Genomic DNA, 23649 nt, shown 5'->3' on the forward strand with positions numbered 1-23649 from the left:
TCCTATTATGTGTTCCGTTCAATCACATATCCAGGGATTTCCTTGTGTCTTCGTCAAGAGCAAATTAGAAAGTGCCATCATTTAATCTCTAATGTGAAGTCATAAAACAGAGTCTGTTTAAAATTAAAAAAAGAAAACCGCACAGGGTCTTTGCATGTGTGATAGTCGTCTTGGCACCAGACTCATCCGTTCCATTCCAGACTAAACAAAAACTGTTTGCACCACTGGCAGCGTCAGAACCAAAACAATCAAACAACCGGATTCAATTAAGGCAGTTCGGTGTCTTTTCATTAACTAGAGAAAGACATGTGACAGCGTGTTGAATTTATAGCGCATGGTGTTGATGGAGGGCTTAAGTTACACTTTGAACCTGAGAGCTGGATCAGATTTATAGGACCTTGGTGGCAGCTGCCTGGTCCACCAGGATTATGGAGGATATGATGTCTATATATCAAAGTTTAAAGAGTGCAATTTTGGCTGTTGTGTCGGGCTCGATTTTCCCTTCCAAGCAATTTGTAACTTTGTTATGAATTTCATCTGTGACCCCAGTGATAAAGATAATATTTTGCTTTTGTAGCATTGTCTGAGTCCCTGCTATTTAGGTCAGCAAAGTTTGCATTTTTAATGTTTTATTAAAGCAAAAACTAAGTGAGACAATTCAAAAATACTACTTGTGAAGACTTGTGTAAACTGCACTGTTCAAAAATAACAAAATCACATTGCTCACAGTCAGTGCCAGATGTGCAGAAAATGAATTTATTGAGAAGAGGATTTTTGGTGCGTTAAAGTGGAGTAAACTGTTGTTCATCCACTCTGTGTAAATACATCAGAGGGGAATCTGGAGAGCAGGAGCCAGAGAGACAGAATAGCAAGCGGTTGGATCATTTCTCCTCAATTTGGCCCCATTTCAATGCAGAGAAAGTGGATATTTTCAGATCTGTTGTGCTTGGAGACCAACTTTTGTTTTGACAACCAGACGGAGTGGTATTCACGAGGTTCGTCCAGGCTTTCACCTGAAGTGTGTTTTCTTTCTCTTCCTAAATTAGACGCTTGTACGTGTTGGTGCACGTGCACGTCTTCATTTACGGTTGTGTTTCTGCTCAGTCTGTCGGCAGGGGTGGGGTGGGGGGGCAGAAAGTTGTCAGTGATGTCAGAGAGGCTGAAAATGATGATGATGATGATGAAAATGAACGACGGCAGTGACATCACGCCAAATGACTGTCTCCACCTGTTGTCTCAGCTACCGTTCCTGTCTGCTTCTGATTTCTAATAGCGTTTCTCGGGTCTCTGTGATTTTCTAGCTTTAAAGTCTGAGGAGGATGATTATTACATCAATGGAGCGTGGACCATTGACTGGCCGAGGAAGTTTGACATCGCAGGGACGGCCTTCCACTACAAGAGACCATCTGATGAACCGGAGTCTTTAGAGGCGCTGGGAGCTACCACTGAAAACCTGGTTGTCATGGTAATACAACATTTCATTGTCCCATTTCCAGTGTCCCCCAACACAGGGACACAGGAGTCTCTTGGATAATTTCATGCTTATATAGGTTAATGTTAATCATCTCAACTTTGTCTCTCACGAATCACTTTTTACGAATCAGTGATTTTGTAGTGTAGATGTCAGAGGCGTAAATGTTTTGTCATGAACAAAACGATGTAAAATTTACCCAGAATCTCTCTCAGTGACCTGATTTAAGCTGCTGAATGTTTTATCAGGTTTCTCCAAAACATAATGTTGAGTTTCTGCTCACTGTCAGCAGCGCATACAGCAGAGCTTCAAACTCAGTTATTGGATGTTTTCATCCTTCAAAGTCGAGGTTGACTTCTCTCCTTAAAGGTACCCTGTGGTGTTTTCTTGTATGTAAACAAAGTTGTTGTCAGAGTAAAGTGTGTTTACATGTGGTGGTCCAAACTGTTTTTTTTTTAAAATATATTTTAAAATCTGAAAAGGTAAAGCGTGAAACCAAAGGCATGAATCTGCATCGTGTCACTTTGTGAGATACAAACAATCTGAGGGTGGACTCATGTAAACATCACTCTTCTAATGGGCAAAATCTTTACATGGTACCTTTAGGTTTTCACACAGACTTGTTCCTTTGATCAAAGACGTATTTTATAACTTGGTGCTCGTCTTTTGCACCGATGATTGAACTGTCAGAGTTTCCTGTCTGTGCTCTGACTGCCAGTCACCTACAGAAACACTGTCTATGCAGAAAGTGAATGGGAATTTAAATTCTGGAAACTGGGGCGCTCCTCTCACTTTACTGCTCTGCACTGATATCTTTCTGGTAGTCCTGTGCACTTCATGCTGTTGGTCTGTGTCAGTCCACTTAACCTCAACATCTGGGTGCTGACCTCAGATGACCCTCAGCCAGTGGTTTGGGGTTGAAAGCTATTTATATGTAGATACTGAAAAAAATCTTTTGGCTGAGCGCAAACATAATGTCACTTGATTTAGTGAGCGTCTGTCGTTGTATGGGAGTCTGCACGTGCAAGTTAAGTACCATAGACGCACTTATGTTTTTTAATGGGATTCAGGAGATGATTGTGTGTTATGTGAGGCAACTGAACAGTTTCTTGCCATAATATTCAGTGGTTTCTGCTTTGACATGAATGTTGAACATACCAGACCACACAGCACCATTGGAATAGACAAGCAACTGGCCACTCGACCACTAGCCATTTCTCTGCGGCTTGCAAGGCTTTGCCTAACTTCCTCAGTCTGTGCATCCAGCAGACTGATGTAAACCCACTGATCTGTTCAGAACTGATTCTGAAGTCGCCCTCAGCTCCACAGAGATTTTTAGCATGCTTCAGCTCATTGTTTTGGCATTACGCAACTTAAGTGTTTTGGTTCAGTCTCATATGGTTTCAGCAAAAAAACCAAAAACAAACACTGTACACTACCTACCCTGCACCAAATGGCAACCACACAAAGTTAGCATTTGTCAGGTAGACACAAACACAACTCCAGACATAGTCTCCAGTCATAACAACTCCACTAGCTAATAATAAGTCAGTGCTGTGTTTACAGATTTTTGCGCTATAGCAGAAAACCTCAAACAAACACAACTAATGCAGCTTTAGGAATAAGAATCTGCTCTGTACTTTTAAGTCTTACTGAAAATACACACTTTAATACAAGTAATATCATATCCTGCCCGGCCAGGCTATTTCTCTTTCTCTGTCCTCACCTTTTATTTGCTGTGCTCCTTATTTCAGGTCCTCCTTCAGGAGCAGAACATGGGAATACGCTACAAGTTCAACGTGCCCATCCAGCGCACAGGAAGTGGCGACAACGAGGTGGGCTTCTCCTGGCACCACTTGCCCTGGTCCGAATGCTCGGCTACCTGCGCCGGAGGTAAGTCAGCACTGCAAGCCATGACTTCAACTGCCAAGTCTGTTTCTGTTGCACTTGTGTCACGTTTTGCTTTCATTGATACACCCTCTGTTTTTAGTGTAAAGTCTTTTCTGTGCCAGTTTGAATTTGACCTTTTTTTTCTGTGTAAATGCACAAAAAAGCATTTGAAACATTGTTGAAAATGAAACCTCTACATGCATTAATTAAAGCGCAGCTACTGTCTTTACTTTAATCAGGTGTTTGTCAGGTGCCAAACACAAAAACACTTAAATTGTTTGCATTTTTTTCTCATGTTGCATTATTTTCTATTTATTTTTGAATGAATTCCCATATTACACAGATTCTGTTTTGAACAGAGGACGATTTACCTGCCAGGTACATGACATACAATATGTTTTTTCCCCCTTTTTTCTTCATAAACACTGATTTTCTAAAACTGTAGAATAGGTTTTCATTGTCAAAGTTTATTTTTTCTGTGAGAGAAGAATACTGTCTTCTCATTGTCGACCTTCTGCTGAGCTCCGGTGGCCAGTTGCCTTTTGAAAAAGAGCACTTCAAGCATTTACCATAACACACTGTGGGTGTTTAAATTCCTTTTGAATATTTCTAACCTTCTCAAATATTTAATACTTCATATCTTGTGTGTGTGTGTCATTCTGTAAATCTTCCCCAACCAATAATTCCACAAATGCTGAAGAGCAGTGTGTGGAAACCCAGTATCATAATTTGAGATGGTTTTCCAAAATCATTACTTTATAGCCTGGAGATTCAGCCCTCTAATAAATTCAATATGTATATTTTCCATATTTTAGCCAGAGTAATGAATATGGTGTAATTTCTGTGAATGAGCTGCTCTGCATAGCTTCTGGTTTACCAAGCGCTGCACACAGATACGGCCACTCTTCCAGAGCGCTTGTCCTACAAAGTCAAACATTCAAAATCTGAAACCGCAGCGAAATGTTGACCATGGCCTCAAGAATGACTAAACCAAACCTTTTAGCCCAAAAGCAATGGGTTTCATGTAACAATAAATAGTGTTTCTTCCCAGTTGTCAAGCGTGGCCTGGACGGGTTTGTAATATTTTGTAAAAGCATGACTGAATAAGCATGTGGGTTTTTCTGAGGAAGGATTTCCAAGTCCGGAGCAGAAGTTTGAAGCTATTCCTTAGATGGGGAAGCACACACGGCCTTCCAGCGTCATAAACATGCCTTTGCATTGTTGATCCAAATGATCTAATTTGTGTCTACGGTGTGTCTCTGGCCTCACGGAGCTTTAAATCAGAAAAATGTTATTTAACCATTCACCCATTCGATACAGCTAGCTCAGCTAATCATGAAGTGTTGTTTAATATATCACCACGCTAATAAAATCCATGAAAAACACCTTCTGACAGGCCTACAACTGAAACTCTTTTACCCCTGTATTTCACTTCAAGCACAGATGGGTAGATTTTCTATACTTCACACACTCACACACACACACACACACACACACACACACACACATACACATACATCCATATCTCATTACAACTGCCAGACAAGTCTGCTGCGGGATATGTCCCACGAGGGTCCAAACAGACCCTTTCTGAGTTGGTATGGCATACACACATGCACGCACTCACACACAAAACACACACACACACACACACACACACAGTGGGAGGTGTGACACCGATACGGTAGCCCTCACTCTCTCCATTAGAAGCCAAAGTAAAGAGCTCTCCGCTCTGTAAAAGTGATTTGCCAAGATATCCTGCAAAGAATCAGGAATTTACATGTCTGGATTTACTACAGACTGAAAGTGATACCATCTCCGCTCAAACACAGCGCTCGACACGGCGTCCGGCTTCCATGTTTCTGCGGGGGTTTTAATGTGCAAGATCAGCTGAGCTATGTGCGGCCTTATTGATCAGCCCCCCCCCCCCACCCCACCCCAACCTCCCTCCATCTCCCTGCAGGTTCCCAGAAGCAGGAGGTGGTGTGTAAGAGGCTGGACGACAACTCGGTGGTGCAGAACAGCTACTGTGACCCAGACAGCAAACCGCCAGAGAACCAGAGGGACTGCAACACTGAGCCGTGTCCCCCAGAGTACGTATCCCTCAACCTCGATTACTGTCAGTATCAGTTGATTACCGAATTCTCAAAGCCCGTTTCCTCCAGCCAACAGTGTAAAATCCAAATATGTTAAATTTACAATTATATCAGACCCTGAAAAGCAGCAGCTCCTCACATCTAAGGAACTGGAAACTGAGATTTATTTGGTATTTTTTAAGAATATAAATTACTTAAATGATAAATCATCAATTGCCATTAGTTATTTTTATATTGAATAATTAATCACTTTTCTTTCATTTTTCCAGTCCTGCTCTCCAGCTTAGTTTAGCCTGCTTTGTTGTTTATGACAAAAATTTTGTCTCACTGATGGGGAATTTAGTCTCGCTGGCTCAGGAGGTAGAGCGGGTCATCCACCAATCAAAAGGTCGGTGGTTCAATCTCTGGCTCCTCCTCCAGGCTATTGTACATGTTGAAGTGTCCTTAGGGAAGATACAGAGCCCTGATGGCTGTTCAGGTGTGTGAGTTGGTATTGTAAAGCAGACTAGAAGAGCGCTATATGAGCTTTTACCATTATGACGGCTGCAAGATTAAACCAACCCAGTAAAGTTGGGGGCTGTAAAACAAAAAAACAATGAGCTAAGAGACGCTAAAACGCTCAAAAACTGCATCAGGTGATAATTCTCTGCAGGTTTGTCACTACCTGCAACAACCCTCGCTTTACACACAGACATTTGATCCATTGTTCATATAAAAATATTGAGTGTATCAGCTTTAAGTTAACGCCTTCAAAAGGAAAAACCCTCCATAAAAATGAGACTGACTCGTGATATTAATTTGCTTTCAATGAGCCCTGGTTGTAAAATGTATTTGGAAGAAAATAATGAAATAAAACGGCAGTGATTTATAACAGCATATGTTAACTATTTTCAGTGTTTGCCTCGTGCCAAAAATAAGAGCCCTGAAAATAACCACCTGTGTTTGATTGTTTTGGCTTCTTGACTCGATCCTTGAGGGGTAATATACACGTATACAGGTGGAATATGAACTTGTGTTTGGTGGCCAAATGTCCGTAAACCCCTCACTGTAGCTGGAAGCATGGCCAGACTCGCTTCAATCATGTCTGTAAAAAGAGGGATTAAATGCATCACGTTAATTAGTTTCAGGCGCTGACAATTATTTGCGTATGAGAGCGAGCGTTGGTGTCTTTCAGCTGCGATTCAGCCAGAAAAACTGATAGTATCGTAAATCTACTGTATAAGTGGTAATTTGTTTTCATACATTCAGTCTTGGGTTATTTGTTTTCACATCTGTATTCAGTGGACGCAGACTTGTGGTATCTCATTTGTTTTGATTAATACTTGAAGGCTGTGGCAGTGCGTGTGTGTGTGTGTATTGAGTTACAGCGCACACATGGCATTTGTGTCTGTTAGGGAGGCAGACACCCCCGTCTGCAGCCTCAGGAAAGGCCGACTGAAGGAGACCGTGTAAACACGATTGTTTTAGAATCGCCAGAGTTTTATGGGCTCGGGTAATGAAAGCTAACACAGATGTTTGAACACGTTGTTAATTCTGTATACATTCTTCCAGATGATGTAATATCTCACAGGCTGGATGTGTTTGGAGGGCTGTTGTCTGGGCAGTTTTATGATATTAATTCTGAAGTGTGTAGAGGGGGGGGGGGCCTGAACAACACTGTGTCTAATTTTCTGGAGGCGGCCTGGCGAGGCGTGACTCAGCTCTGGACACTCAACATCATGGTGGTCACCTGTCTGTCAGGTCACAAGAGTTCATCCATGTTGTTAAAGTGCTGAGTTCCTGTTTCCAACATAATTTCCACTTGAATAACTAGAGACTCTATGCTGCTAGAACAGAAACGATTAGTCGATTTATTGATTAGTCGATCAACAGAAAAATTGTGATAATCGATTAATCATCTCTGTCACTCTTGAAGCCAAAATAATGAAAGAATGTCAAATATTCTCACTTAGTTTCACTGCTAATAAAGTAATTGTTTGACATTTTGGTATTTCTAACAAATAAGCATTTAAACAAATTACCACACAAAGTTGACTTGAAGTGGACCTGGGGCTTTTGGGGTCATCTTAGGATGACCCAAGTAAAGCTGGGTAGTGTTTGTAATGTTTTCATATTAATGTCATTACGAAACTTTCAGTACCTAACTTTGACTAACTTTTAATTTTTCTAGAAAACATACCAAAGCTCTCAAAAGTTAAAGGGGCTATTTGTAAGTTTTTTTCTGCTGCTGAAAATGATTTTGTGCTGTTAGCGTTAAACCGTTGTTGTGTTTACAAGACAAGAGGTTATAACACGGCCTCTGAGCGGCGCTATGGGCAGATTATAGGCTACAGTAAGTCACTATCAGAAAGTGACGAGATGGGCCGGGGCTAGCTGGTTAGCATGCTAACTTCAGGAGGAGAAAAGCGAAGATAGAGACAAACTAATGATGGCGTTGCTTTCCGCTGCTGCTAGCATGTAAAGAGTGACGTTTACTGTAGAACTTTTCTTCTAGACTGGCAAGTACACAACAGTTAATGCTAACATTAGCTATGTGGCAATAGCAAAACTAGCTCCTTTAATAGTAAATCGCTCTTTTAAATGTTGTCTAATCACAAGAGCTTAAAGAAGGATCAAAGAAGTAAAGAAGATGATGAGTTTGACCTGACATTCAATGCCAATTTTCTATATTTGACCGTTTTTAAACTCAGTACTATGGACCTGTTTCAATTGGTACCAGAAAAATAATTATGTTTGACGCCCTTTGGTGATCTAGCCTTGATAAAATCACTTGAATCCCTTGTACCCCTCTGTGATTTTACACTGTAAAAATAGCCTCTTTGTAATGAAGTATCCACAGGTTGTACAGTGTAGTAACAATAGCTTCTGGTTTTCTGTTTTAACTCGTAACTTCTCTCCTTCAGGTGGTTCATCGGTGACTGGTCAGAGTGTGGGAAGACGTGTGACGGCGGGATACGGACGAGGACAGTCCTGTGCATCAGGAAGATTGGCCCTGCTGAGGAGGAGACACTGGAGGACACCCACTGTCTCACTCACCGACCTATCGAACGCGAGTCCTGCAACAACCAGTCCTGCCCGCCAAAGTGGGTCACTCTGGATTGGTCCGAGGTACGGCGATAATCTCAAGCTGCTCTCCTTAGCGAATTGTGCTGTCGAGATCTTCTCCTTCTCCTTACACCTGCTCCTCCCTCTGCAGTGCACGCCGAAATGTGGCCCCGGCTATAAGCACCGCATCGCCTTGTGTAAGAGCAGCGACCTGACTAAGACCTTCCCGCCCGCCCACTGCCCGAGCCACAACAAACCTCCGGTCCGAATCCGCTGCAGTTTAGGGCGCTGTCCTCCTCCTCGCTGGATCCCTGGTGAATGGGGACAGGTAGGACCTTCACGTCGCAGCATGATCCCAGCGATCTTCCCAAACAACAGTACGCTGGTTAATCCTTTAAAAGGACAGCTTGGATGTTTAAAAGACAAAAGATGCACAGATAGATTCCATGTGTTGGTGAATGGTTAATATAATTTACACCTGGTTGACATACGGGGAGGGTTGTAAGCAGGCCTGTGACGTGTGTGTGTGCGTAGGGGCTGTGTTTGTGTGTGCGAGTCCAAGTGCTCCAGCAGGCCTGGAGTGTGTGATCAGTGGCAGTAATATCCTCCTGGCTGTTTGAAGTTTATCTCTGCCTCAGCCAAGGCCTCTCTATCACTTCCAGGAACACGATTTAGAGGAAGACCGAGGAGTAGCATTCACCGGGTTCACCCTGACATGACTTAGTGCGCTCAGCAACACTCTACAACACAGCTGACTCATGTTAGTGAGACGACGCCAGAGAAACGTGCGTCAGAGAGAGTTGTATCCACAGAAAGTATGGCTTGTTATTTTGTAGGATTTGTTAATAATTTGGTGTAAAAGTGGAATTTTTAAACAGTGCGCTCTGATGTTTAGAGGACAGCTGAGCCGGTCACTCACGCTCTAGTGGATGTGATGTCATGGTATCGGTGCTGCCATGTTGGCCAGAGGTCAGAGGTCAAGAGTCATGCAGTCTAGGTCGCAGCTCTCCCTTGGCCTCCTCTTGTAATGGGCCACATGTGCGTCCACAAACATCAGTAACACACTTTTAGAATTCAATCAGTGCAAGTAACAGTCGTAAACAAAGCGGAGCTGACTGATAACCTCAGCGTGCTCCATCAAAGAGCGGGCTCCTCGCCACGCTCAGCCGAGGTTAATACAGCTGGAGCCTGCTCTTACGCAGCACTTTCTCATGCAACAGTGTGTGTGTGTGTGTGTGTGTGTGTGTGTGTGTGTGCAGACCTCTCCCTCTGTATGCACCTCTTCTTTTTTTTTTTTTTTCCACCCCTTCGTTGCTCCGGTCAGAAAAGGGAGATTGTAGCCAGCTACAGAACGCCTGGTCTCCCAGGCCAAAAGGTCACAGGTTCAAATCCCACTTAAGTCACATCATTGACGTACACCATCTGTCATGGCTGGCAGCGGGCCCTAATAAAGTCTCTCTAATTGGGAAGGGATGACATGCGGGCTCACTGATCTGAGGCAGCCACAGAGGATCAGTGAAGGTGACAGAAAGCCTGGTAGTTCTCTCGCCAGCGGGAGGCGGCCGGGCTCACATCACACACTCATACATGGGCACAAGCACAGTGATGGCCGACAGGTGTGTTATTTCTCAGTGCTTCCAAAGTAGATTAATTCTGAAGATTTATTTGAGGCTTGTGTTTTTGCCGAAGGTGTGTTGGCACCTTCTGCAATTGTTTTTGTGGTTCCTCTGCAGAAGAGTTTAATGGCCACCCATAGAACCAACCTAAGTTTTTATTTCCACTGGCACATTGATAGATGCCAAAGATATGCAGGTGCACATTTTGGGTTCAGTACAACTTTTTTTTATTCCTTAGTTATGGGGTCAAGGTGAATCCATCAAATCGAGTCTTTGCTTCTTCTCTGAGAAAATCAAGCTAATATTTGACAATGTGTCTTTATTTAAGATCATCAACAGACGTTTAGTACTTCAAAGCTGTGATATGCAAATTAATTTTGGGACTAAGATGCAGAACCAGGAGGAGAGATGCACCAAAGTTTTGCTTTTGCATGTTCTCAACATACCATTTTTAAAACAGAAATCATAAAGAACTTTACAGAAAATAGCAACAGGGAAAGAAGGAAGTAATACATATAGGGAGGGCAGTATGAAAACAAGCACAACTAAGTGATATACAATACAAAATAAAAGGGTTTTAAAGATATGCACTAACTAACTAACAACAGCAAAAGCACAAACAGTTCACACAAAACAAATCCACCAAGCTGACGTCACTTTCTGGCCCACGTGACCTTTTTGAACCCTAATCAGATCAGATCATCACATATCACAGCACTTCTGAAGGTCAAGATGAGCCCAACAACTGCAGTTTGGTCAACGTCAGCCAATGAAATGGACTCTGAGCCATTTGGCCTTAACTTGAGCTAGATGACATTAAGTCAGTCAAACCTTGGCCTGTTGAATACGTGAAAACTGAAAATAGGTTTAAAAATAGACAAACTGTGGATGTGATTTACATTTTGCATCTGTCCTGTTCAATTCTGTTCAACCATCGTATCACTTCCAGTTTAATGAGTAGAGCACAAGAATAAATTAATGATCTACATACTGTTAGTGAGTCAATAGAGTCTTTCAGACCTTTGAGCTATGACACACAAACTGTATCTGGCAAATACTTCCTTATTTCATTACATTACCTCAGAGTCACACACACACAGTTTACACATATTTTTGGATTCAGTGTGACCTGCACTTCCATGGGATATCATTATCTCTGATGTCCTTCTTAAATTAACATTCATAAAAATGCTTTAAAATCATAGAAAAAAAGATGCTCCTTATAGCTCCAGAGGTTGCCTGAAAAACATCATGTTTTTAAGTTGTCTTCAGTGTCAAAGTAATCCAGTGATAGTTATCTGTACATCCATGGGTGCACTGCAAACAGGAACTGCTGATAGCTAATTCAGCATACTTTAATGATGGCATTTGCCAAATATAGGCAGAAAAAGGTGGGCTCAAGTTGTAGCCCACAGCATAACTCACTGATTCCATGGCAACATTATACTTCCTGTTTATATTCCCAAAGCCCCCAAATTATGGGAACTGTGGTTCAAAAACTTAGAGCTTTATTATACCCCAGATGCAGCAGTTGTCTCAGTTTATCTCTTTTTTTTTTTTTTTTTTTGGGTGGTCTGGTTTGTACCAAGGCAATTAACAAATCATGTAGTCACTGTAATAAGTGTAATTATCCTGTAATAATGAGAACTAAAAAAACATAATAAATAACACAGAAGCAGATAAAATGAAAATACAAGAAAGAAAAACCAGAAAGTTTGGGTGCGCCTTAATGAGAAGTTCACATTAAACAGTTTATGGACTAACAGGTGTGATTCCCATATTTTCATAAGCATGTCCTGTTGCAGAGACAGTTTTTCTTTCCACCCTAAAGACAACATAAATAATGTCAACCCACTTGAAGGTATTCCAGGTTTTAACCACTCTCTAGTAAGGGCCTCTCTGCTGTCAGTGCTTAATAGATTCAGCCTTATAATTCATCTGAGGTGATTTACCCCTGTTTCCTTCAGCCATGTCCACTGGTTGTAGCTCAGCTCTTAGTCTGTGAGGAATTAGAGTGGAATTCCTAAGGAGAAAGAGACAAAAAGGAAGGTGACTCTGGCTGCTTGCTGCCTCCATACCCTGATGACTGGCTGATTGAATCAAGTCTTGCAGTGTATGTGCAGGGATTACTCAGAATGGCTGAATGTGTGTAGGTTCGCAGAGAAAAGATGGTCCCAGTGCAGCTGAAGAAGCGTCTTCATTGGGCCCTGCACGTGCAATGAGTCTGTCTCACTCTGATGTTTTCTGTCACAGTGCTCGGCGCAGTGCGGCCTGGGCCAGCAGATGAGGACGGTTCAGTGTCTGTCGTACACCGGGCAGCCGTCTAATGAGTGCGCAGAGTCCCTCCGACCCACCAACATGCAGCAGTGTGAGAGCAAGTGTGATGCCACCCCCATCTCTAACGGCGACGGTAAGATGACGAAACTCACGGCACGGCACGGCACATATCCAAGTCTCCCATCATTTTAATACTGCAGGCCTGTGTGACGAGTTGTCTGCTTGCAGTTTTCATCATGCTCAAGGAGAAAATGTGTGACGCAGGTCTCCGCTCAAACCTGCAGCTCCTTCACATGCAGCGACAGATGGTTTATGTGAATACCTATTGTACTGTATGTGCATTACCTTCACACAAAGCCCCAACTGAAAAGGTTATAAACTGTCTCTATCTTCATCTTCACTGTTCTACTATGACCTAAACACGCTTGGATGACACACTCCTCTACACTTTGCCAGCTACATTAATCTTTCCAGTGAGGTTGGCTCCTGGTCAAAGCAAAACAGCTCAACCCTCCATATACACTTACACATGATGGATGGCTATTCAGATGCATAGAGAAGGGCCTTTCGATTAGGCTGAATGGAAAACGTGAGCAGCGTTTACAGGCTGGCTAATGGGATTAGCTGTAGGCTAATTGTTCCTTTACGGACAGCAGTGAGGCAATGTCTCGTTTCATTTGGCTCTGTGGAGGCAGGGGCCAAAGCCTAATAAGGGAAGACACTCTGATCGTGATAAGGCATTAGAGCACTGCCTGTCCGGCATCCAGCAGGCAGTGTGTGTGTGTGTGTGTGTGTGTGTGTGAGTGTGCATCGTAGGGATGGCAGACAGCCCAGTTAGTGAACGAGGCCAGGATCTGCTTCTGCGTCCAAGTATAGTTGCAGAGTTTTACTCTGTCAAGGCCCCAGGGAGATGCACCGGCCCTGATGCAGCAGGTTAACCCCAGTTTGTGCCTCTCGTGTATTATCGTTACATCTGAGTCACAGCGCCGAGCTTCCTGATTTTCCAAAAAAATACACACCTGGTGAAAAAATATTTCATCTGTTGCACAATAAAAATATTTGTAAGTTCCAGCTGTATGTCCTAATCAAGGAAGTGCAGATGACAAAAGCTCTGGCTCTTTTTGTAAAATACAGGCTAAATAATGTATCATGTTACATTTTAAAAATAAGAAGAAGAAAGAATCAGAATACACTGCAGAGTATCTGTCAGTCTTGGAAAGTCCTGGAAAAAAAAAAAAAATGTTGGCAGTGATGTTAGTTATAAAATGTTTTCGTATCCGATTGCAGGCTGTCAGGAGTCATTACAACCCTACAAACTATAAGTGTTGTTTTGACATGGATTGTGCGGCAGGAGGATGTTCAATCTTCTTTTGTGGACAGTCAGCAAAAAAAAAAAAAGACTTAGAGACTTAAGGAAACAAGTTAAAAGAATATGTTTTCATCCAGGGTTTGAGGGTTTGAGAAAAACCTTTAGAACAACAGGAAGTGTTGTTAAATGATCCTCTGGGCTATGGCAAAGTAAGATAGGTTGTCACAGTTAATTACACACATCATTAATTTACAACAGTCACAACAAAACAAGACATGAGAGATAAAACTTGACTGTTTAAAACTGTAAAACAATTACATTCGTCCCGACTGTGATGCTTGAATTCCTGATGTGAAAGCATTGTTTCCAGACGAGGTTTGGAAGATTCAGGCTGCGTAATAAGAAAATGCAGTAACATGAGAGGCGCACACTGGGGCTAGAAGCAAATTCATGACTAAACATGAAAACATAATGTAAAACATATTAAAATTAACCCAGCTCTCTTCTCTCCCTCTCTCCAGAATGCAAAGATGTAAACAAAGTGGCCTACTGCCCGCTGGTACTGAAGTTCAAGTTCTGCAGCCGAGCGTACTTCAGACAGATGTGCTGCAAGACCTGCCAGGGGCACTGACCCCTGGAGCACAAGAGCGAGACGTAGTGAGAGAGAGAGAGACAGAGAGAGCGAAAGAGAGAAAGGCAAGAAAAAGATGGAGGGAGGCTGATGCAGCAGCACTGGAAGGAAGAGAAGAAGAAAACAGGGCAGACTGGAAAACAAAACTCTGGACCAGTGGAAGACTGACGAAGAGATCTGCTGGTGGAGAGAAGTAAGGATTTCCTTGTTCGTCACACCTGATCCTCCTGCCCTCCATCATGGTGGAATCCAAACCACTGCTCAGCTCATAACGCTGACACAAACTTTTTTTTTTTTTTTTAATTTTCACTTCTGTGAAGTGGAACTTGGAAGATTATTTGTTGGTGATGTTATTTTTATTATAATAATAATTATTGATATCATTGTTAGTCTTCCTCCATGTTTGTTGTTTTTATGAATCCAAAGTGCTGGACACATCGCTCGCAGAGGATGTACCCCGGAGACGGACAGACAGAGGAAAGGACTCCTCACCAGAAGAGGGGGATGGGAGTTGAACGCGTCGGACTCCTGTCTTTGGGACGACTGTGATGGTGCTATTTGGCAGGAAGACTTTTGGCTTCGGTGCACTTTTTCCTGTAAATACTATTATTTACAATTTACCGCTCAAATACGACAGAGAGACCCCATCGGTGTACTGTATATTTATTGTACAATTCCAAACAGCTGAGATATTGTCCTCTCATCATGTGTTTGTCAGATAGTAGCCTACTGTCACGGAAGGGAATGTAATGTGATTGAATTTCAATGTCTCTGTGCTGGAATGAAAATATTACATACTGTAACATACGTTAAACCCTTATATACTGTAAGGATTTGTATATTATATATAATGTTAATCCCGGACCAGAAAATACCACGTGGTTATAGGATAATTTTTAGGTCATTTTTTTTTCTTTTCCCGGACAGGTGCCTTAGTTCCTAATACTCCAATGAAAGTTCACCCAGTGTCAGTCCAGAGTAGTATTAAGATATTGTCAGACGGTGCCTGGGCCACATGAAACACTGTTACCAAACTGGCCTTTACTAAACATCCTCTTGAGGAGCTTTCAGTTCACTATTGAAGGATTCATTTTGAAGGAGCATATACTATTAAGCAGCTTGTTCACTGGAACCACAGTCCAGTCACTATTTCTCATTCTTTTCGAGCAGGACGTCGGTTAGCCGTCACACATTTTTACGTTTCAGCAGCAAGCGGGGACTGTGATGGTTTCAGTGCCGATAAGAGTGAAAGGAGTAGTTTGGAAAATGTGCTCATTGGCCTTCTTGCTGGGAGTTAGAGGAGCAGATTGATACCACTCTCATGTCTGTGCACTAAATATGAAGCTAGAGTCAGGGGACAGTTAGCTTAGCTTAGCATAAAGACTGTAAATGGGGGGAAACGGTTAGCCTGGCTCTGTCCAGAGGCTGAAAAGAACAGGAAGAACCTCTTATTCTGACGTGGGAGTGTTCACACATTATTCCAAGGTGGTTAGCCGTAGTGCTAACAGATAAACCACCCAAATGAGCTTCTTTTATTGCGCTATGTATTTGTAGCAGTTTGTTACCAAGTGAAACCAGATATAAACAAACAGCGTAGCTCGGGTTTGTTAACATGTTTGTTCTCTTTACCATATGGGAGATGGTGTCAGAAACACTTCTTGTTAACTATTATCAACTCAGAATTACAAGATAATTATGGTTTTTCAGCTGCTGTAATAAGGTTTAACCAATGTGACATGAATGTGACAAAAGGCTCAATAATGAACACGTTAAATCTCCTTTCATTAATACTAAAGTACAGAAACTTAAGTTACAAATGATGTTGCTGATTTGAGTCGTTTTGTTCACTGACTGTTCAGTTTGGTCACTTTCTAAAACAAGTAATGACATCACCATCAACTGCATTTTAGTTTGTCCGTCAGTAAGTAAGCTTAAATCGTTTTGGACAGTTTAAACAAGTTCATTAGTGAGCGACAGGTGCTATGCATTGTGAGCCCAGTTTTGCAGCCTGGTGATCATCTTCATTCCAGCAGAAATGGAAGCAAAGACATGTTTACTACTCTACTTCTCTACGCTAAGGTACTTTTTTTAAGGAAAAGAGTTTCCAGCTTCCCAGTTCTCTACGAGACAAAAAAAAAAAAAAGAACAATGTGTGGAAACATGTCGGTGGTGTTGTTGAAACATCAGAAATGAACTGTCCAGTCAGAGCAGAGTATGCAAATTAGGAGGTCAATGCAACACCCCCCCAGAAATACAGATTCATGAGAGGCCAGATGCTGCCAAACACCAGTCTTCATGCTAACATTGCCAACTGTCTCCTGTTTTATCTTTAGCGTACACGCATTAGAGTGGTATCGATCTTCTCATACAAGTCTCTGCAAGAAAGTGAACGAGTGAATTTCCCAAAATGTCTGACTATTCCTTTAAATAAGGGGTCGGTGCTAAATATACACTCACATCACACTGATTGTGGATATGTTGCCAGACCACATATCCATATCCAGACTTCAGATAAAGTTACCACCTCATCCTCTTTTGCTTTCCTCTCATCAGCAGCGAAAAGACAGAAACAGCCAACTCAGTGGTGCTTTCCCCTTCTTTTATTGTAATTTTTTTTTTCTCCATGGAGTACTATGTTTACCTCTTCTTTTCCTCCTGCTCTGCTCCGAGGGTTACAGCCTTCCCAGGCTTCTGGTGCTATCAAGTGGGTGCTTCCATTCAGCCCTCTCCAGTGTGCTTAAACGTGAGGCTGGATCCAAACAATATGAAATAATATCCTGTCAATATCTCTGTTGGTAAATGCTGGTCATGTCATTGTTTTGTTTGTATCTGTTTATACCTCACACTGGGAATTTTTCATTGTTAACCGTGTATTGTTGTTTTGTGCTACCAACAAAAATGGACACTCGCCCACTTGTAACTGATCCCTTTACCCAGGTGACATTTCTGCTGGCGTAGGAGTTACGAAAGGGAACACCTATGAGACACACTTGTTAAGGAGGAGGAGGAGAAATCTGAGAGACACCGTAGGAGTGTGCAAGGATCTCATCGAAGCTGTTAACAACTAATTTCTAATTTTGCTGCTGCTACTTTTTTGTAGCCACCTTCAGTATGACAATGTCGAGCAGATTTTAGTGGTTACCAAACCTTGAATGAGGCAGTCGGGAAAGGACGGTGGATTTTGATATCATTTGGACTAACTCATCTACTGGCTGTGGGATATGTGGAGCCGCCAGAAAAAAGAGAAGTGAAATCAATCAAACTGGTACTCATTGCTGTGAACTTGGATGTTTGAATGTCACATTGCTATTACCTGTACCTAAAGTGCAAGAGAAATGAAAAGCATCATGTGATTAGTTGCGTATATTTTATATTCGGTATTAATGTTGGTACACTGTTACTAATTTTTTTTTTTTTCAAATGTAAATTATATGCTAATTTATTGCGTTGTCTCACTTGTACGTTTATTTCACTGCATGCAAACTGAAATTTAGCATAGTGAAAAAAATGCAGTGATACAGCCCTTCACCAACATTTTTTTTTAAAAAGTAGATACAATAAAAAGAGCAGCTTTTAAAGAGACTCTGTGTTAGTGTATTCATTCATTTTCCTGCTTGTCAAAACACATCAAAACATGTCTGTGCAACATTTCTAGTCATGTACACAGTGATTGCTGGGAGAGGGGGGAAAAAAGCTTAACACACACTTGAGGATCAAATGAGAAGTGTTGGTGCCAGGGTAGATGCTCTGTTCTCACAGGCTTTAAGAGATATATACTCTTGTCCTTTCACTCAACTCTTGGAAAGCACCCACGGCATGAGAACAGCTAATGGCACCACACCAGGATACCCGTTACCACTGCTGAAGAAATCCATTCATTCGCTGCCTCAGAGGAGTCTGTAGGAGCTTTTGTTCTTATCTACCTTCCTCTGACATTCCAGCTGCATCATCATCTGAGATTCAAACGTAATAAACGTCAGCTCTCTGACTGAGGGGCGTCAAACACCTTCCCCAAATGTCCCAGCTTTGTTGCCATAGAGCCGGTATGGCACTCTCCTTCCTCTCATCCCGGCCTCAAGTGTCTGGATTCACTCTTAGGGAGCTGCGAGGTTTCCACTCTCCTTGGTAATTAATTCCAAATAAACAGTAACTAGCCCACTTGGCTGGGAAACGCTGCCGTCTCCTACTAATCCACAGTGTCCAATTACAGAGGGAGACAGATGGCCTGTTTGGTCTAATGTAACCAGTTTAGAATACCTGTACGTCTGGCCCGGCTTCTGTCTCCCATGCTGGCCCGTCTGCAGGGGTCTGTGATTACATTAGTCCTAACCTGCAGAGCTGAGGGTGACAAGGAGAGAAAAAAAAGGAAGGTGATGGAGTTCAGGCCGAGGGATCCCGTATCTGCAGATGACCTGAGGTGGTGACACTTTTGCGATAATATGCGCATATATGCCGATGATAGCCCATTAAACATACAAACAGAAGCAGGGTTCTCACGCCTCCTGGAAAATCTGGAAAAGAGTTGATCAGTTTTTCAGTCAGGGAAAACACATGGGAAATGAGAGAAAAAGTAATACGACCTGGAAAATATTGTGTTGTCTTGGAAAATTAGTAAAACATTCTCTTATTTTCGGGTAAAGTTAAGTAAAAAGTTTTTGCATTAGAAAAAAGAAAGTGAAGGGGAATGTTTCAAGTAAAAAAATAACTGAAAAGTATTTTATTTTGTCCTTCTCATCCAAGTGTATTTATATCTGATTGGTTGGTCAGGCCATATATAGGCAGGATAGTGCGGAGAGCAGTTACTTCACTCATTAATACTCATTTGCATATACTCTGGTTACCTGCAGCCTACTTTGCTCATTCTCAGGGACTTGACTCCGATGAAAATAGCCTGGATTTAGTTTTAGTTGATCCATGAGATTTGATCTCTAGATCTGCTAGATTTATTTAGATATTTGCAAATTGCATATTTTTGGATAATTTATTCTCAATCATTTGCAATCACCTTCTAGATGTAGCAGTTAGCTAGTTAGCTGCTTGTGTATTAGTGTTAGCTAACTTCAGTTGCACACCACTTAGTAGTAGTACATTTCTCTCTTATTATTAGGTTCAGTGGCTTTAGTTTTACAGTCCTAACGAGTCTTGAAGTCTGGCGGTTAATGCGCCCCAATCAAAGCAGCCTAGAGCCGGGCCTCATTGCTTTGTATTTTCATGGCTTCATCACTGTCACTTTTAAGGCCTGGTCACACCAGAAAGTGGTACAGCGAAAGCAGCAACTTGGTAACGTAGTGATTCTTGTCATAGGGGTTGCTGGTGAACTGCTGTACCCGGGGGGGCTAAATACTAAATTGGGTTTGCTGGGCTCAGCTCGTCAGTCACGAAATTCCTGGAGATTCTCTCTATTTTCCTTACTGCCCTCCAGCATGTTGTTGGTTTGTCTCTTGTACATCATTTTGTTCTAGGAAAAGATGTTGATGAGGGAAACCAAAGCGCTCGGAGCTAACTGGCTTGTGTCTCCCGTGCTGGCCCGTCTGCAGGGGCCTGTGATTGCATTAGTCCTAACCTGCAGAGCTGAGGGCGACAAGGAGAGAAAAAAGGAAGGTGAGTTCAGGCCGAGGGATCCTGTAAATGCAGATGACCTTACAGCGCTGAGGTGGCTGCTTCACATGAAACATTTGCATGTGATGGCAATAATAGTCAGTTAGCAAACTCGTTAGCTAGGCTCAGTAATGGGACGTGTTTGTACCGTGTCTCATAACTGTCTGCAAACCATTCGTCTGTTGTGGAGAAGTTTTTACTCTGACATAAGAGACTTAATTAACGTGACTAGTTCAACACAGCTAATTAGCTATGATGGATTCCTCCACTTTGGAGTCTGGCTCTCTGTCCCCTCAAAAGTCGGCACTGTCAAGATGACTGGCTATTACTCAATGGTCAAAATTTGCAGGTCAAAGTGCCCTGAAGTTGACTTTGAAGAGGAAAATTGGCGCAGATTTACTTTGCCTCACAAGGGAATCGACTAACAGAGGTGATTTCATAGGAATTAATCAAAATTGGTTCAAAAAAATCAGCATATTAATGCTGGAGAGAACAGGCCTTTAGTCTAAACTACACAGTTAGGCACTGTCAGCATGACTGTTTACAACAAAATGAAGACTACGGAAAAGTACTGTTTGACTCATTTATTCCAGTATGTTGACTTTAATAGTCGAGTGGGTAATATTAGTCCTGACATGTACCATGTGCATTTGACCGAATATGTGACGAGGTGATTTCCCAGTACATCGGGCTGCTGAGACGTGGAGCTCACCGGCTGCTTATGATAAGAGGTGTGGAGAGGATGGGGAACAGATTTCTCCTCTTCTCCAGGATTCTGCACTTCAAAATGGAAACTACTGACAGTAAGAGAAGCCATTGGTGTCGCTTATCAGCAATTAAATGGCCCTCACAAGCTGCATGGCAGAAAAAAGCTTAGCAAGATTTGCCAAAGATGAGGTACTAACCGTCACAAGCATGCACAAAGTGTGGTCATTCTCAAATACATATTAAACTCATTGAAAAGCATCATCGTGTCAGTCTTGAAAGATTCTTTTAAAATCACATTTAAGTCTCTTGGTTTGCGAGAAGTTTGAAACTCCAAACACCTGTGGATTTACTCTTGGCTGTGTTCCTGTGGACATTCAGTAGCTCTAAACATAAAGACAGCGGATGTTCGCGTATTTATTCTGCAGCCGGGAGGTGTGAGGATTAGCATAGCAACCAGCAACATAGTTCCCTAAGGACTTATCGCTCTTAATCAAAGCTGCTGTGGTAGTGCAGTGTCATCGATGAGTGCCCGAAGCGTTTCGGACGCTCTTCCATTTGAACACAGCGCAGCAGGACAAACAGCTCCAGATGGTGTGGCTGGAGACAGTGCATGCACAGACCCGGCGGGTCTGACAGGCAGGAATGCTGGCCTGGGATGGGAAGGTCATGGCTCCAGCACCTGCTATCTCCCGGGCTCTGTCCTGTTGAGCCCCTCTGCTCTTTCCCACAGCTGAGGCCCAGATCGAACTGCCGTGGACAAGATCAAAGCCCTGAAGGGCGCTGGCAGGCAGAGGAGAGGGCAAAAGCCATCTCATCATATATGCCACGTGGATGTGTTTTTTCCTTCCCTTCACACCTTCAAAGATGTGAGGAGAAATGCTTGAGCTGTGCACTCTTCAAAGCTGTTTTCATCCAGGATCTAGAGCTCTGCAACTCATACCAACTGTGAACCAAACACATGTGGGAACACAGATGCCATACCTGAGCTTTACTTATTATATTGTGCATTTTAACAAGACAATATTTCATAGGGAGTTCTCTTAGTGTCATTTGTGAAACAGGTGTGTTATCACCGTTTATTTCATTTTCACATTCTAATACCAATCTGCATCCTTTACAGCAGATGCTATAAGTAACGTTCTTAACTATTTCTTTCTTCAGTTTTGTCTCTTTGAGGTTTGTCAAGTCACTCAGTTCTGTTGCTGTTCGGTTTGCTGTTGACCTTTGCCAGGGCCCAATTTAGTCAATAATCACCTCTGAATCCAAAAATCTGCAGGTCCTGCTGCTTGGTCTTGAACAGGAAGCGTTCAAAAGTCTCTCTGGGATGTTCTTCATGTTGTTGTCCTCATTTGTGCACAAGGAAATTGATGGAAGTAGTTGTGTGAAGAACGGAAAAATTGATGGGGGGGGAGGTAGTTTTAAGTATACTGATGCCTCAACTCCTTGGGGTCCATGTATGTTGTGGTTGAGCAGGTAGCTGGGTCACCTTTACAAGACGCTGCTTTGTTCCTGATACTGTCCTCTGTCAGCAGGAAAGTCAGCAGGTAAGTGGATTAAGTGTATAAAGAATCAATAGCCAATCACTTAGGCCAATGGAGTAAAGCCAAGAGCTTTTGCTTGGTTGTAGATGAGGCTGAATAATATTGTATGTGTATGTGTGTCATCATTTGGGTAGATGGCGAACAGCATATTCTACGTACAGCATACTTAAGGACTCAAGAACATTATGAAATCCATCAGGAATGAATTACGTCGTGATTTAGCGTCTTCTGCTCCAACTGCCCACGACTAATAAATGACAGCAAGCTAATGAGGACAAATGATAATGGGGCTGTAGTCACAGTACAGAGAGGTACAAGGCTCTGTTCTGTAACATTGTAATGCCACTTCTGTCACTGTTTCATAGCCCACATGTCCTTCACTCTCGACAAGGAAAAGGTGAATCTTTGTATAATAGATGGACATGCGGAGGACATCCAGTACAGGCGCTCTGAAGGTCTGACAGCAACCTTGATAGTCTTGTAATGTTTCTTAATAACTATTCTGTTAGTCGCTTCTAACTGTTATTATGTTCAGAGGTAACAAAATGTTTTATGGAGGAATAAGTCATCCAATTTTTATAGTGTGTGTTAGATTTCCTTAGTGTAATATCTCTGCTCTCTCATTACAATGAAAAAGTAGCTGTAGAGACAAAATGATCTGCTTGTACGCTATTTTATTAATTGACTAGAGATTCATCAATCAGTTGTTCTCTGTGGAGTTTGTAGGGACAACAAATGAGAACGTAGGAATATTAATAGACTTTGCACAAACTTTTGCACTTTTTTATCACATAAACATCATTGTTCAGGTGATCCATCAAAGACATGTCATCAAATTATCAAATTGCACGAAAACACTTAACTTACCACAGCAGGATGTTTCAGAATAGGTGGCAATGACCTGATTACCCATTTTTTTCTGTTAAAGGCCAAAACCTGCATCCATCACCTACAGTATGTCTACACAGCAGCAGCAGTAGGGAGTCTAGGTGGTATCTTTGAAGGCCATTATCATCTGTGGGATCTGAACTAGTTAAAATTGCTCTGACTTTGCCTGAGGACCAGGTCAATGCATCAGTCACTGACCTTCATCTCTAGAAAGCAGAATCTGCAGGCACTTGTTCAGAAATAGACAAACTTACTGAACTGAAATTGAACTGAAGGCGGTGTCTTTGATTTATCTTGTGCCTGTTGTGATCACAAACAGTATTTCATCCAGCTGTTTTTGAATAAAAACTAGTAAATGGACACATAATGACAATGCTAACACACTTATGTAGAGCAGGTATAATGTTTACCCTGATGATTATAAAGTTGGGGGATCATCAAAGTTATTCCAGTTCATCCTTACAGGGACTTGAAATCAGCCAAATTTAATAGAAATGACGAATCAGGGGACTGTTAAATAAATTTGTGCCAATCTGTCTCAGAGAAACTTAGATATTTCATATGATAGAAGAAGAAAAT

At 42.2% G+C, this 23649-nt stretch overlaps 1 protein-coding gene across 4 annotated transcripts in view; it reads left to right on the forward strand.

Moving 5' to 3' along the window:
• adamts6 (ADAM metallopeptidase with thrombospondin type 1 motif, 6) overlaps nucleotides 1-17917 on the forward strand; it is a 66134-nt gene extending 48217 nt beyond the window's left edge. For 3 of the 4 annotated variants that reach the window (XM_071465741.1, XM_071465743.1, XM_071465742.1), the window contains 7 exons: nucleotides 1302-1465; nucleotides 3226-3364; nucleotides 5325-5454; nucleotides 8361-8565; nucleotides 8654-8830; nucleotides 12372-12528; nucleotides 14226-17917. In XM_071465741.1, coding sequence (XP_071321842.1) covers nucleotides 1302-1465; nucleotides 3226-3364; nucleotides 5325-5454; nucleotides 8361-8565; nucleotides 8654-8830; nucleotides 12372-12528; nucleotides 14226-14335 — 1082 coding nt within the window. In that variant the 3' untranslated portion in view covers nucleotides 14336-17917. The remainder of the gene's footprint in view (nucleotides 1-1301; nucleotides 1466-3225; nucleotides 3365-5324; nucleotides 5455-8360; nucleotides 8566-8653; nucleotides 8831-12371; nucleotides 12529-14225) is intronic. The other variant, XR_011686285.1, reaches the window with a different exon arrangement.
• The last annotated feature ends 5732 nt before the right edge of the window (nucleotides 17918-23649 follow it).

This window comes from Trachinotus anak, unplaced genomic scaffold (assembly GCF_046630095.1).
Source record: "Trachinotus anak isolate AG129_WGS33_773 ecotype Australia unplaced genomic scaffold, CSIRO_AGI_Tana_v1 ptg000028l, whole genome shotgun sequence".
NCBI lineage: Eukaryota > Metazoa > Chordata > Actinopteri > Carangiformes > Carangidae > Trachinotus > Trachinotus anak.